Source organism: Podarcis gaigeae (assembly GCF_964106915.1).
Source record: "Podarcis gaigeae genome assembly, chromosome: 6".
Taxonomy (NCBI): Eukaryota; Metazoa; Chordata; class Lepidosauria; order Squamata; family Lacertidae; genus Podarcis; species Podarcis gaigeae.
The window spans coordinates 44,356,466-44,370,367 of record NC_139682.1 but is presented as its reverse complement, the minus strand read 5'-3'; the positions used below and the strand labels follow the sequence as shown (position 1 = coordinate 44,370,367).

At 45.5% G+C, this 13,902-nt stretch overlaps 1 protein-coding gene across 3 annotated transcripts in view; it reads left to right on the top strand.

The window, feature by feature from the left end:
- Positions 1-13,902, top strand: part of DEF6 (DEF6 guanine nucleotide exchange factor) — a 53,783-nt gene that overhangs the window by 13,713 nt on the left and 26,168 nt on the right. Inside the window, exon 1 of one of the 3 annotated variants that reach the window (XM_083744989.1) lies at positions 11,827-11,955. The exons of the other annotated variants lie outside the window; for them this stretch is intronic. Coding sequence (XP_083601115.1) covers positions 11,938-11,955 — 18 coding nt within the window. The 5' untranslated portion in view covers positions 11,827-11,937. Of the gene's footprint in view, positions 1-11,826; positions 11,956-13,902 lie in introns of those variants that run through there. 3 annotated transcript variants of the gene reach the window in all.

Genomic DNA, 13,902 nt, shown 5'->3' with positions numbered 1-13,902 from the left:
GGAAGAAAGATCCAGCAAACTGAAGACTAGTCAGCCTGACTTTCATACCAGGGAAGATAACCAGAACAGTTTGTAAAGTACTCAGTCTTTTTGTTAATGTTGTGGTTGGTAGGAACCAGCATGGATTTGTCAATAAGTAATCATGCCAGACTAATCTTATCTCTCTTTTTTTATTGGCTTACTGGTTTAGTGGATTTTGGAATGTGTTGTGGCCATAATATATCTTGAGTTCAGCAAAGCATTTGATAAACTCCCCCATGATATTTTGGTTAGCAAATTGGTTAAATATAATCTAGTTGATACTATTGTCACAACTGTTGGGAAATGATACCCAATGATACCCAAAGCTTTCTCATTTATGGTGGTTCATCACATTGGAGCAAAGTTCAAGTGGGGGGAGACAGAGCAACACAGGACACACACTCTTTCTCTCTCTCTCTCTCGTCAATTACCGGTACTTAGGGATGGAGGGATTCCTCATCAAGTTTGCAGATGGTGCAAAACTGGGAGGGATAGCTTTACACCTCCAAGATGGGAATAAAATTCAAAATAAATTTGACATCTGCAGCGGAGGAGGGATACGTAGCTTGGCAGCAATACATGTGAAATGATCTTGGGATTGTACTTGGTCAGAAACTGATGGGTGATGTGGCTTCAAAAAAGTCTAATGCCATTTTAAGGGTTTCAATGTAACTATAGGGCAATATTCAACTAAATAACTGCACGAGTGGAATGATTTCCGCTTGTGCAATAGCACTCCCCTTCCGCTGTCCCCCTGTGCAGGCCCAGCACAGTCCCCAAATCAGCTCTGTATGGTTGGGGAAACCCTGAGTACAGTCGATGGGGAGGAGAGGGGGAAAACTCCCACTGTGCAAGAGAACGTTGTCTGCTCGTGCAGGGAGGTACTTTGTGCTACATTGAACTAAGTTTTCCAAGCCATGGGAAGTAATAATTTCATTTTATTCTGCACTAGGCAGACACCATCTGTATCCAGGTTTGGGCACTGCACTTCAGAAAAAGGATACAGTCGTACCTCAGCTCCCGAACACCTTGGGAGTTGAACATTTCAGCTTCCAAACAATCGAAACCCGGAAGTGGATGTTCTGGTTTTCGAATGTTCTTTCAGAAGCCGAACATCCGACGGAGCTTCCAATTGGCTGCAGGAGCTTATGCTTATGCTGAGGAACAGTGGCTGGCTCAAGGTCAGCCACTGAGCTTTATGGCTGAGTCCCAGAGACTCAGTAGCAAACTCTTCCTCTGTTGGAGACATTTAAGCAGTGACAGGAGGATGTCACGAATGTTTGCGGCGGAGTCATTGTATTGGCAGGTAGTTTTAACTAGATGACTTTTACAGTCCCTTCCAACTTTATGATTCTGTGACGTGTGCCTAGGTGCCCCAGGTCCAGAAAATAGACAAATTGGTATTGTATAATCTGACATGGAAGAAATGTGACATTTTCACCAGACAGATGGTCAGAACATCCATTTCTCTGTTCCTCACACAAAATCAAGGCTTGTTGAATCTGTTCTTCATCCTTACCCCCTATAATGCTGAAATCCTTTGCAATCCTTGCCCCAGGACTCACTGCATGTTGGGGAAAGAGTTTGCCTCCTCTGACCATTTTGGAGCATGTCTTTCCTCTGTGTTACAGAACTTCAGTCTGCTAACCCTGGTTTTGCCACGAATGCAGTGTCTGTCAGCTTTTAACATGCAAGGCAAGCTCCAGATCTGAAGCTAGAAGGATCATTCCAGACTCTGGCAGTCGCCTCCAAGCGTCCCCAACCAGGGAGAAGAAAAGGGGCTTCATTCTCCTTTTGCATTAAACATTCCACCCCTGAGTCATGCTGGCGCCTGTTGCAGAGCACGGTTCTATGCCACACAAAAGCCGATTATAGTGCCACATTCAGCTTAGAGAAGCGAGTCCAGTGTGCTGCAGATATGGGGAAATGGCACCAGAATGCATATCTACCACCTGCCTTGAAGCAATGAAGCTGTCTTTTTCAGGGGCAGATTAAAGTGGATTGGAGCTCACAACCAAGTGTTCAGGGTATGGGGGTGTATTTTAATCAGTTGTTCTAATCAGTTGTTCACAGCTGCTACCACCATTCATGGAGAGTGGTGGATACAAATAAATACAGGAGCATGCACACCCTCACAGTCTCCATCACCAGGTTTGTTAAAAAGATTCTAGTTTCTGTCCTAGGTGCCTCTGCTTTGAAAGATGTTAGGTAGTAGGGAATGAGAAAGGGCTATGCCTGAAACCCTTGAAGAATCACTGCTGGTCAGAGAGTAGGCAGGGATAGGTTATATCAAGGAAAAGGTATACTGTAAAAGGTAAAGGACCCCTGGACGGTTAAGTCCAGTCAAAGGCAACTAAGGGTTGCGGCGCTCATCTCACTTTCAGGCCGAGGGAGCTGACATTTGTCCACGGGCAGGCTTCTGGGTCATTTCTGGTGCACCGCGACGAGTGCTGGAGCACATGGAAATGCCATTTACCTTCCCACCACAGCAGTACCTATTTATCTACTTGCACTGGCATGCTTTCGAACTGCTAGGTTGGCAGTTGCCATATCAGGGATGGGGAGGCTATGACCCTCCTACTAGTCCACAACTCTCATCATCATTGGTAGACCATCCTGTTTTGGGCTGATGAGTCCAACAACATATTGGAGGGATGCATCCCTGAGCTATATAGTGGCTGGCACGTTCTAAAGCAGCTCCTTGTTTTTTGCACCTTTCTTTTTCAGCCTACATTTAGCATGGGGTATCCCATCTTTCCTCATATGCCTTGCATTTTTGACATTTCATTCTCTCTTGTTTCTACCTTCCATATTGTGGTCAGACCACAAGACGCACCTAGTTTTTGGAGGAGGAAAACAAGAAAAAAATCATTCTGAATCTCAGAAGCCAGAACAGCAAAAGGGATCACTGCGCAGCGAAAGCAGCAATCCCTCTTGCTGTTCTGGCTTCTGGGATAGCTGTGCAGCCTGCATTCGCTCCATAAGACGCACATACACTTCCCCTTACTTTTTAGGAGGGAAAAAGTGAGTCTTATAGAGCAAAAAATACGGTATGTATGTGTCACCCCTGTCTCTCATGTTAAGCTGGTCCTGGTTCATATGCCCTCTGTTGTTTCCATGACTGAATTCAGCCCCAATCTGCAGCACCCACAGAACATGACTGAGTTACAATTTCACTGAGCATATTCCTGTACCTACCTTTAAGAGCAGGAACCTCAGAGGGCCCAGTCAAGGATTTGGAGGGGATCTTTTATGTTCTTAGACAGGGCATGTGACTGGAAAAACAGTGAAAGAGGAATGCACATTTGGATGTGTCTAATTACTGAGCCAGGCCAGTAATCAACAAGTCTCCTACCCAGGAGGCACTGGACTCGCACAGCTGCTGCTATGAATTAGAGCAAAGAACACTGTGCGCTCCAGCCCATCAAGTGATCTCATACAGAGGAGACGTTGTCACAACCCAGATTACAGCTCGGTGTCTGGGGTTGGGAATGCCAGAAGAGGCAGGGGGAAGTATGCGTACATGTTTAGCAGCCAGCACATCACTCAGCCTTGGAATCGGCCCATGAACATCCCTCTGGAGGCACCTGGCCTAGCCATGCAGGCTTGGACACTGGCTGAACTGTTGACTCACATAAAAGCAGGAGTGTCAGTGTGTGGCAGCAGAAGGAAGTGTATTGCTAGGTGTGAAAGCAGCCAAAAATAGGCCAAAGAGGGGAAAACCTTCCTGATCATTCAAAGTCAACGTAAGAAGGCACCTTGTCAGTAGCTGATCCTTTGCTAACTCCAGCCTAGTGCTGTAGCCATGGTATGTGTGTCCACCCCTGTCTCTTTCACTCTTTGCTAGCCTCTGTGACTCACTCAGAGATATTTTGGACCTCTGCCCTGAATTCCCAGCTTTCATTTACTAAAGTTTGTGTCTGCCTTAGGTGGCCGCAAGAGGCCACTGATTTTAGCAATGGGGGGGGGGCTGTGAAATTGTGCCTGGATAGAAGGCACCCCAAACCCTGGTTGGAATGCAAATTGCCCCTATCACTGGTTATCAAATGGATTATCAGATGGATTATCTGGGCGGGATTAATCCTTCATCGATTTAATCTCCACAGATAATAACTGAGGCAGGGTAGCTGCATGCCTTTGTACATATCTCCATGTTTGTGCGCATGTATGTATGAGAGAGTGTGAAATGGCCACATGCACCACTAGCATGTGGGGTCTAGTTAAGAGTGAATGTGGCTGTCAGGCCAAAAAACATAAGCCACCCTTGCTATAGCTTTTTAAATTTTATTCACAGACTGATAAGGGGAAATGTTCAGACAAGTAGGCACGCGCATTTAGCCTCCCCCACATGTTCCCTGATGGGCTTGTACTGTGCTTTCAAGTTCCTGTGGTGGGCAGGAATCTCAGGGTCCCACAGCATTAGACATTATTGAGAAGAAGGCCCTAAATGTGTAGAGCTATATGTCCTCCAAGTGACTGTGATCCCTGATCAGCAAAGTCTCCCAACCAATGGAGGAGCCATGTACATACAGTGTCCTGACAGCAAGCAGAGTCTACAGATATCAGCAGGTAGCTTAGCCATGCAGGTGGCAGGTAGGGTCAGATGAGTGTTTCAGGACCCTGGGTAGCTTCAAGCAAATAGCTTGCTCCCCTTCCCAGGCTCTAAAGGACCCCTGACAGTTAAGTCCCATCACGAATGACTCTGGGGTTCTGATGCTCATCTCGCTTTACTGGCTGAGGGAGCCGACGTTTGTCCGCAGACAGTTTTTCCAGGTCATGTGGCTAGCATGACCAAGCCACTTCTGGCGAAACCAGAGCAGTGCACGGAAACACCGTTTACCTTCCCACCAGAGCGGTACCTATTTATCTACTTGCACTTTTACGTGTTTTCGAACTGCTAGGTTGGCAGGAACTGGGACCGAGCAACGGGAGCTCACCCCGTCATAGGGATTCGAACCGCCGACCTTCCGATCGGCAATCCCTAGGCTCAATGGTTTAAACCACAGCTCCACCCAGGCTCTACCCCTTCTTGAAGTGGAGAGTCTCAGCGCTCATCCACATGTTTCTGGACACAGACCAAAAAACTACAGACAAAGAACTGAGTGGAGTGCAGGGGGCCTGTGCAGGAAGCCTTAAATACCTTGGGAACAGACCTGAAGGAAGCCTATGTGCTCCATCAGGCCCACCCTCAAAGGGAGCCATGCCTCCAAGCCTGTGTGCTATTGACCAATCTGCAGGCAGGTTTGGATCCACTTCCTGGTTGGTGAGATGAGCGTTGAGCCTCCTTGCTGGCCAGGCAGCCTGCAGCACCACAGAACCAGATAAAGCTGGCTTACCTTCTGCCCTGCACTTTCTAGGCCCTGGTGTTATCAGCAACTGAGGCCCTTCTTCATGTGCCTCTTCCATGTGAGAGGTCTAGAGGGTGGCAACAGGAGAACGGGCCTTTTCTGTTGGAGATAAGCAGTGTCCAGTGCACAGCGGAATGATGAAAAGTACGTGCCAACATGCTCTATATTACTTTATTTACACTTCAAAGCTGGTAATTTACAGAAAAACATTTTCCCTCTGCCGGAGCAGAGAAAGGCATCCTCTCTCCTCTAAAGCACGGAGAGAATCACACTGAACTGCAAAGAACAGTGAAAAAACAGGAAACCAGTGTACGTCACATCCAGTCTCCTTTCCCGTGAGAAAACCCAACAGCACTTGACTGTGGAATGTAAACATTGTCTTGTGACAAGCACTTCGCTGCTCAGTGAAGGAAGCAGAAACCAACATCCTCCCCCTTTCTGTGAACATCACTGGGCAGCGTGTTCGTACAATATCAGTACAAACCCAACTTCTGCACATAGGTACAGTGTTGATCCCTTGATACAATCTTGGACAATACATCAGCAGGAATTTCATTACCTGGCATATAGGACACCGTTACGAGTCCCTTTTGAATACGTTCCCTAGCATGTTGCAACTTCAATTGCAAGTGCTTTGTGCTTTGCTTACAACCTTCAGAATTCAGCAAAGCCAAACATGCTTTGTTGTCCTGGTAAACCTGGATTGGACATTTGACAGGAATTTTCATGTCTTTGCACAATTGTAACAACCATTCACAATCCTTAAGTGAATAAGACAGTGCATTCAGTTCAGCTTCACAAGTACTTAAGCTAACTGTTGTTTGCTTCTTGCATGACCAATCAAATAGACCCTGATTGTACTTATAGCAAACTCCAGACGTACTTTTCCTGTCTGTAGTGTCACTTCCAAAACTTGCATCTGCAAATATCTCAAGACCACCAGACTTCTGATTGTTAAATCTCAGTCTGTAATGCATAGTGCCTTTCAAATACCGCGCTATGCGTTTCAGAGCTTTCCAATCCTTAACAGTAGGATTGTTGACTTGTCTGCTTAGCAAATTACAGCTAACAGCAATGTCTGGTCTTGAACATCTGGCAATGAAGTTTAGCTTGCCTAGCACACTTCTGTACAGTGTAGTATCAGAAAATGCTTCTTCAGTGTCATCTACCTGATAACCTGTTGTCATCGGTGTGTCTACAGGGTTAGCATCCATCAGGTTTAGTTTGCTTAACACATCAGCAATTTTACGTGACTGGTGTACTAGAATGTTACCATCTTGATCTCTCTCTATTTCCAGAGATAGGTAGTTGTTTACCTCACCAAGATCTTTCATGTCAAAGTGCTCTTTCAATTGAGCTAGGGCATTATTGTACATTGTGACATCCTTCCAAAAGAATAAAAGATCATCAACATAAAACAAACAATACAGTTTCTTTTGCCCCTCCTCTTTGACAAATACACATGGATCAGCTTTCCCTTGCTTAAAACCTAGAGAAAACAATACTTCAGTGAGTTTTGTGTGCCAACACCGTGCACTTTGTTTGAGACCATAAAGGGACTTCTTCAGAGCACAAACAAATCCCTGTTTTACCTGTACGCCATCAGGTGGAAGCATATAAAGTGATTCATCTAGAGATCCGTACAGAAAAGCTGTATTCACATCATGGTGACTAATGTGTAGATTCTCTTCTGCAGCTAGCTTGAGCATAAGCCTAATGCTCTCATACCTCACGGTGGGTGAGTAGGTCTCGTGATAGTCTTCACCTGGTACCTGTGCAAAACCTCTGGCTACCAATCTGGCTTTGTGTCTGACTATCTTGCCATTTTGATCTGTCTTCGCTTTGAAGACCCATTTGCTTCCAAGCAGTTTCATTCCTGGAACTACTGGAACAAGATCCCATGTTTTGTTCCTTTCCAAGGAATCAAGCTCAGCCTTCATGGCATTTAACCATGGCTCAGCTTCCTTTGAATCCAAATCCTGGATTTCTTGGAAACTTGAAGGTTCAAACACCTTCTTGGAGCTTTTAACAGCTATTACTGCTATCTTAGCAAACTCATCAGCAAATCTCTTTGGAGGTCTGCCTTTTGTGGCTCTCTGTGACCTACGAATTAGCCTTAAGTCTTCAACACTCTCCTCTTCCTTCTTAGGAGAAAAGTGACCTATTGTGAACAATGGTTCCTCCAATTCTTGATCAGAGCTTTCAGAGGGTCGCATAGAGGCTTTCGCACTCTTGAAATCCTCTGAATCACCCGATTCAGTTTCAGACTCAGAATCAGAACCTTCATCAGTGGGTGTGGGTTGTTGTGGTTGCTTTTGACTATCCTCAGTCTCATCACTGTCATCAGGATAACATTGGAAAATTCCCACATTCTCCCCCCACTTGGCATTGTACTCAACACTTCTTGTGAGCTTAATTTCCTTAGAGTCAGTCATCATTATTCTGTAAGACCCTTTCTGATAACCTAGAAAGATACCATGCAATCCACGCTTGTCTAACTTGGAGCTTTGTGGTGAGTGAACCCACATGTCAGAACCAAAAATTTTCATGTGTTTGATGTATGGCTTCTTGCCAAACATCTTCTCATAGGGGGTACAACCAATCGCTGAAGATAACCTGCGATTATAACTGTAAGTGAAACATGAGAGAGCTTCGGCCCAATAACTCTCTGGAAGATTGGCATCATGCAGCAAGGTTTTTAACCCTTGAAGCAATGTCTGATTTGCTCGTTCCGCAAGTCCATTCTGCCATGGCGAGCGAGGACTAGACAAATCGTGTTGAATTCCTTTCTCAGTCAGAAAAGCTTCAAACTGCTGAGAAGTGAATTCTCCCCCGCGATCACTGAAAAGAGTCTTTACCTTCTTACCATGCACATTTTCCAACCAAGCACAGAATTCCTTGAACCTTGGAAAAGCCTCTGATTTCTGCTTGAGATTGTACACATAAATATACCTGGAAAATGCATCAATGAGAACCATGAAGTACCTGTTTCCACCCAAAGAGGGCGCTAGTGGTCCAACCAAATCAGCATGAACAACCTGGTATGGTTCTGTAGCTTGCCTACTAGACACCTTACCTTTCGCAGCCATTTTTACCTTGTTTGCTGCGCATGCCTTGCACTTCATGTGGTACCTGCAGGGTTTAATAGTCATACCTTCAACCAAGGCAGGCATTTTAGATACTGCCTCAAAATGCAAATGACCAAATTTTCGATGAAAATCGTGAATACATTCTGCATGCAAACTTTTGTTAGAACCTGCAATGCAACAAGTGTCATCCTGCACAACATCATCAAAATACAAAACATACAAACGATCAACATATTCAGCATGCAATACATAATCATTTTTCTTTGTGATGATGCACCTTTTGTTCTTAAAGGAAACGTCAATTTTCCGCTCATTCAGCTGTCCAACGCTGAGCAGATTATGCTTGGCATCTGGCACATAAAGCACATCCTGTATCGATAAGTCCAAACTGTGAAGAACAACAGTTCCGTAGCCTTTACTGGGAATTGTGTGGTCATCCGCCTGGTGAATCGCACCTTCCTGCGGTGTAAAAGACACGAACAGTCGCTTATCGTTGCACATGTGGTGGGTCGCCGCTGAATCAACAACGAAGAAAGATCTAGACGTCTTCTGGACCTCTGCAACTTTTGGAGTGAAGCGTGAGACCATTGCCTTGTGCTGCGTTGTCCTGGACACCGGACCTTTGCCTTTGCCTCGGCCTTTTCCACGCGATGAGCTTTCGCTGCGCTGCTCTGTCTTGGCCCTGGGATTTCTGCATTCCCTCTTCATATGGCCTAGACGTCCACACGTGTAGCATTTCACTGCCTTCAAAGCTTTGGCGCCATCTGGTGGTTCCACTGCACTATGGGATGACGTCTGTGAAGTCTCCCCCTTGTTGATGCAGCTAGCACCCTGGCGGTCTGCTCCATTCTGAATCATGGCAGTATCACAGGCTACTGTGAGTTGAGCATTTGGCTGATTGGCATCAAATTCCCCACTTGCATCAGCCAGCCTTCTGCAGCTAGCCATCATGACTTTGGCATTAGCCTTCTGCGTCATCTCTGCTGCTTTAAATCAGGCTGCTTCATACAAGCTGTGTCTGTTTACAGCTGCTTCAATCCAAAAGCAAATTCAAAAGTACTTTCGATTTCCAGCCTCTGCCTGTGAACCTGTGCCTTTCTGCTTAACTGCTTTGCTTATCTGCAGCTGCTTTGAACCGCATTCCAAAGGCAAGTTCAAAAGTGAAAGTTCTCTCTGCTGTCTTAAATGCATGCTGCGACACTGCTGCAGCTGCTTTACTTTCGATTTCCCCCAGCATAGGAAAAATTTATCCTTCTAGCCTTTTGCCTGTGCCACGGCAAAACCGGCTATAAAAGTTCAAAGTCCAGCCATAAAGCCATTAATTAGAAGCTGGCAGGCTGCCCGGAGCTGTAGCACATACCTCATCAAATCATCTTGACGCGCAGAGATATCGTCCGATCCGGCCCTCTGCATTCCGATCCTTTGCCGGCACTCCAATTCTTTGCTCCTTTGTTCCTTTGCCAGGAGCCCGACTTCTGGAGTCCATTCTCAAAACACTGCGTTTTTCTGGGCCCGGAACCAAATGTTGGAGATAAGCAGTGTCCAGTGCACAGCGGAATGATGAAAAGTACGTGCCAACATGCTCTATATTACTTTATTTACACTTCAAAGCTGGTAATTTACAGAAAAACATTTTCCCTCTGCCGGAGCAGAGAAAGGCATCCTCTCTCCTCTAAAGCACGGAGAGAATCACACTGAACTGCAAAGAACAGTGAAAAAACAGGAAACCAGTGTACGTCACATCCAGTCTCCTTTCCCGTGAGAAAACCCAACAGCACTTGACTGTGGAATGTAAACATTGTCTTGTGACAAGCACTTCGCTGCTCAGTGAAGGAAGCAGAAACCAACATTTTCTGTGTCCCCCCCCCCCCCATTTGTGGAATGCTCTCCCCAGGGAGGCTCGCCTGGCGTCTTCATTATATATCTTTAGGTGCCAGACGAAAACTTTTCAACATTCTATGGCTTTTAAAATGTGTTTGTGGGCGGGGGGGTTGTTGCTTGGTTTCTGTTTTTGTTTTATTGTGTGTTTTGTATTCTCGTTTTGTATTTTTCTGTTGTGAACTGTCCTGTGATGAAGGGTGGTATGCAAATTTAATAAACAATAACAATAATAAGGGTGAGGCAGTGGGTTGGCTGCATGCCGTGATGGAAAAGTTAGTTTTTGCTGGGCAGGTTGGTTCACCAATTGTTTTCTTTTCCATTTGCCCTGCCAGCAAACTGTTAATGAAAAGCAGCTTCTGATTGGCCAGGGTTCCAGGAGGGAGAGTTGAAAAGGAGAGACAGTTTTTAGGTTGGGAGGTAGGGAGTGAGAGTTGGTTCTGGGTAGAAACATCCACTCTGAAGAATATATCAAAAGCTAGAGAAGGGAGTCTCTGAGCTTAGTGTGAAGGATAGTGTGTGGTGTCCTGTAAGAGTAATAGGCCAGGAATTAACTGGGAGGGTGAGGCTGAGCCTGGAGAAGTAGAAGCTGTGAGAAGACAGTCTACTTAGGACTCATTCCAGTCAGGAAGGGAAAGATTCTTCTACATTGAGAAGACTTCCAAACCAGTTAAGAGGGGTGTGGTGATCCCTTGGGTCTGTTACTTGGAGTACCTCAGGAGTAGGGTTGTCAAAGGGGTGTGTAACTGACAGGAAGTACCACCTTGTTTAAGAAACAAAGTATTAAGCGGCAACAGTTGTGCAACAACTGAGAAAGAGCAGAAGTGAAATAACATTAGAATCTGAAGTATCCTTTGTTTTACCCACTTTGTGTCATAAACTTCCAATGTTTAATAAAATCTTTCTTGTTTATTTGATCAAATCCTGCCTAAGACGACAAATTATTAAATTTTCCCTCACACAAGTCCCCCACATGATAATCTGGGGTAGTTTGTAGGAATTTGGGTAATTGGTGTTCTGTGAGGTGGGTGCGCTATATTTAAGTGAGGGCGGGCCCAAATGCACCAGGGGGGGAAATGCTGTCACGCCATCGCACATGCAAGCTCTGCACTGCCTGAAATGGCAGCCTGGGGCGTGTGTGTGCCTGCTGCCTCCCCTTCAGCCACCCTATGGCTGAGGGGGAGGCAGTGGGCAGACTCCTTGGAGGATCTGCGCAGCGTGTCCTGCCCTGGCTCACCCCGCCCTGTTGGTGGCTTGCCCCACCCTCGGGTGCAGGGTACACACCGCCCCAGGTGCCCAAGCAGCTGGCTACACCGCTGCTTAGTTCCCCAAATTATGCACAGCCAACGGGGCATGGCCAATAGCAGCAAGCCCACACTGCCCCTTCACACATTAACCAAATGGAATGCCTCTTCTATCTCTACGAAGAAGTCCTTGATTGCCCCCACTCCGACCTCTGTTTTCTATAGGCCATTGTTTGAATTTGCATTAACATATTTAGCAGCAGAAATGCTGAGTCATCGAACCACAGTTGTACGATTTGGCTGATGCTAAAGTCTTTATTTCATATCTTTTATTTGTTGCTTGCATTTTAAGAGTGGATGAAGAAACTAGATTTGGTAAGTTCCAGTACCTTGTCTCCTTTTTGCACTTTCAAAAGGGCATGCTAGTTTGGTGCTGTAGAAAGGTAGCAGATAGTTAAATTTGTTGTTTTTAAGATTTGTTTGCTGAGAGGGGAAAGGACAGGTGCTTGTAGGATTTTTATTTATTTATTTTGCCTTAGGTGCCAAAATAACTTGGTTGATCTTGGGTGCAATGCATCTTGACAATTTTTGCAGGTGGTGGTGCAGGGAGAGAGGCCCATTTGCTGCCCTATCTCAGACAGCAACATTCATAGAGAATTATTACCCATCTGGCTAGGTTTCCCCAATTTAAAAATATAAAAACATAGTAAAACATCAAACACTAAAAACTTCACAATACAGGGCTGCCTTCAGATAATGCTATGACTACCGATCATGGTGGCTATATATGATGTGATCTGTCTCTGAATAGCAGTTGCTAGGGAGCAACAGTGGTGAGTGGTGAAAGAATATTGCCCTTGTGTTTTGCTTGTGGTCTTTCCGTAGGGGTCTGCAGTGGAGGCTAGTTCATTAAGGTGAATGGTTCACTTCCCCACTCACTTCAGTCCACTCACAGCCAATTTTCACTTGCTGACCTCCTTAATTACAACTAGTCCAGAGGTGGCACTGCCTGTCAGAGCCCTCCTTCTTAGACTCTAATGTTGCCCTTGTAGAACTCAGCAGAAAGGAGGATGGGGACAAACCTAGAATTAGCTGGCTCTGCCTGTCATTGCCTCTGCCTCTACCTGTTGTTGGATCTTTCACCCCTCCAGGCCCAATGGGCCCCAGCCACTAATAGGTACCTGATTGACCACTGTGGGGAAACAGGATGCCAAGCAAGACACACCTTCAGTTTGATCTTACCATAGGTACTTAGGCGCCAGCTCTGAACCTACAGAGCACAGTTTCGCCTAAGTCACATGCGATAGGGAGAAAAGTTTATGGAAGGTATATAAATGGACTTTGCTTAAGCATTAGCTCATATGGTATGAGAGTGTCCTTGAGCTTGTTCACAAGCTTTTTCAACAACAGTGATTGGTTCGGTTAAATAGCAGCCCATTAAACCTTTACAGTAAATAAATGCAGTTAATGGTTGTGCTGTAGGTGATTTGCAAATGTAATTTTTAATGCGTTTTCTTCTAAGCTGCCTTGAGGGAGAATATGATTAGAGTAGTAGATCAACTTTAAAATTAATTAGTGAAATAGGTTAAATAATTTAGGGTTTAAAGCAAGATTAACCACTGTCCACAGGGCATTTTAGAGTACACAGGGAAAGGCTACTTGAAGTGGCCAGACAGCAGCTCACTCAAACCTACCTCTTAGAGATGAATGTTAAGGAAAGCAGATAGGATGTGCCCTCTAACAGTTTCCACTTAAGATAGTTAAGAGAGTATAGCATGAATGGACTGTAATTCTAATTTAAGCCCTTAAACCCATAAATTTCCACTCACCCTTGTGGCCAATAGCACCTTTGGGGGAGGGCGTGATAATGGATGGAGGCTGTGGCATCCTTCGTCTGCACTGTGGCCCTAATCCGAACCCCCCCCTCCTCCCACAGCTGCTTTTTGAGAAAGAAGCTCCAAATATGGAGCTCCCATGTCACATCTAGTTTGATACTGCAGACAGGTTTTGGCAGAGCCCAACATAACTGCAGAGGTGATACTTACTCATCTTCTCACCTTTCTCTAGAGGACTTGATTTTCTGTCTCCTACTCCCCCCCCCCCCCTTGCTTTCAGACTTTTCTCATGACTGGGATGTTTGGGGTTATGCATGGACCTAGAAAGCTAAAATTTGGTTGTCAGGAAGGGGAGTACCCTCTCAGTTCCAGAAGTGGCTAAAGTAGCCTCTCAGAGAAGTGGCTAACTTAACCTGTTGTGGCAAAACCAGAGTATCTACGAATGCAATATAAAACATAGCTAACATAATCTGAAAGTAGTAAAACT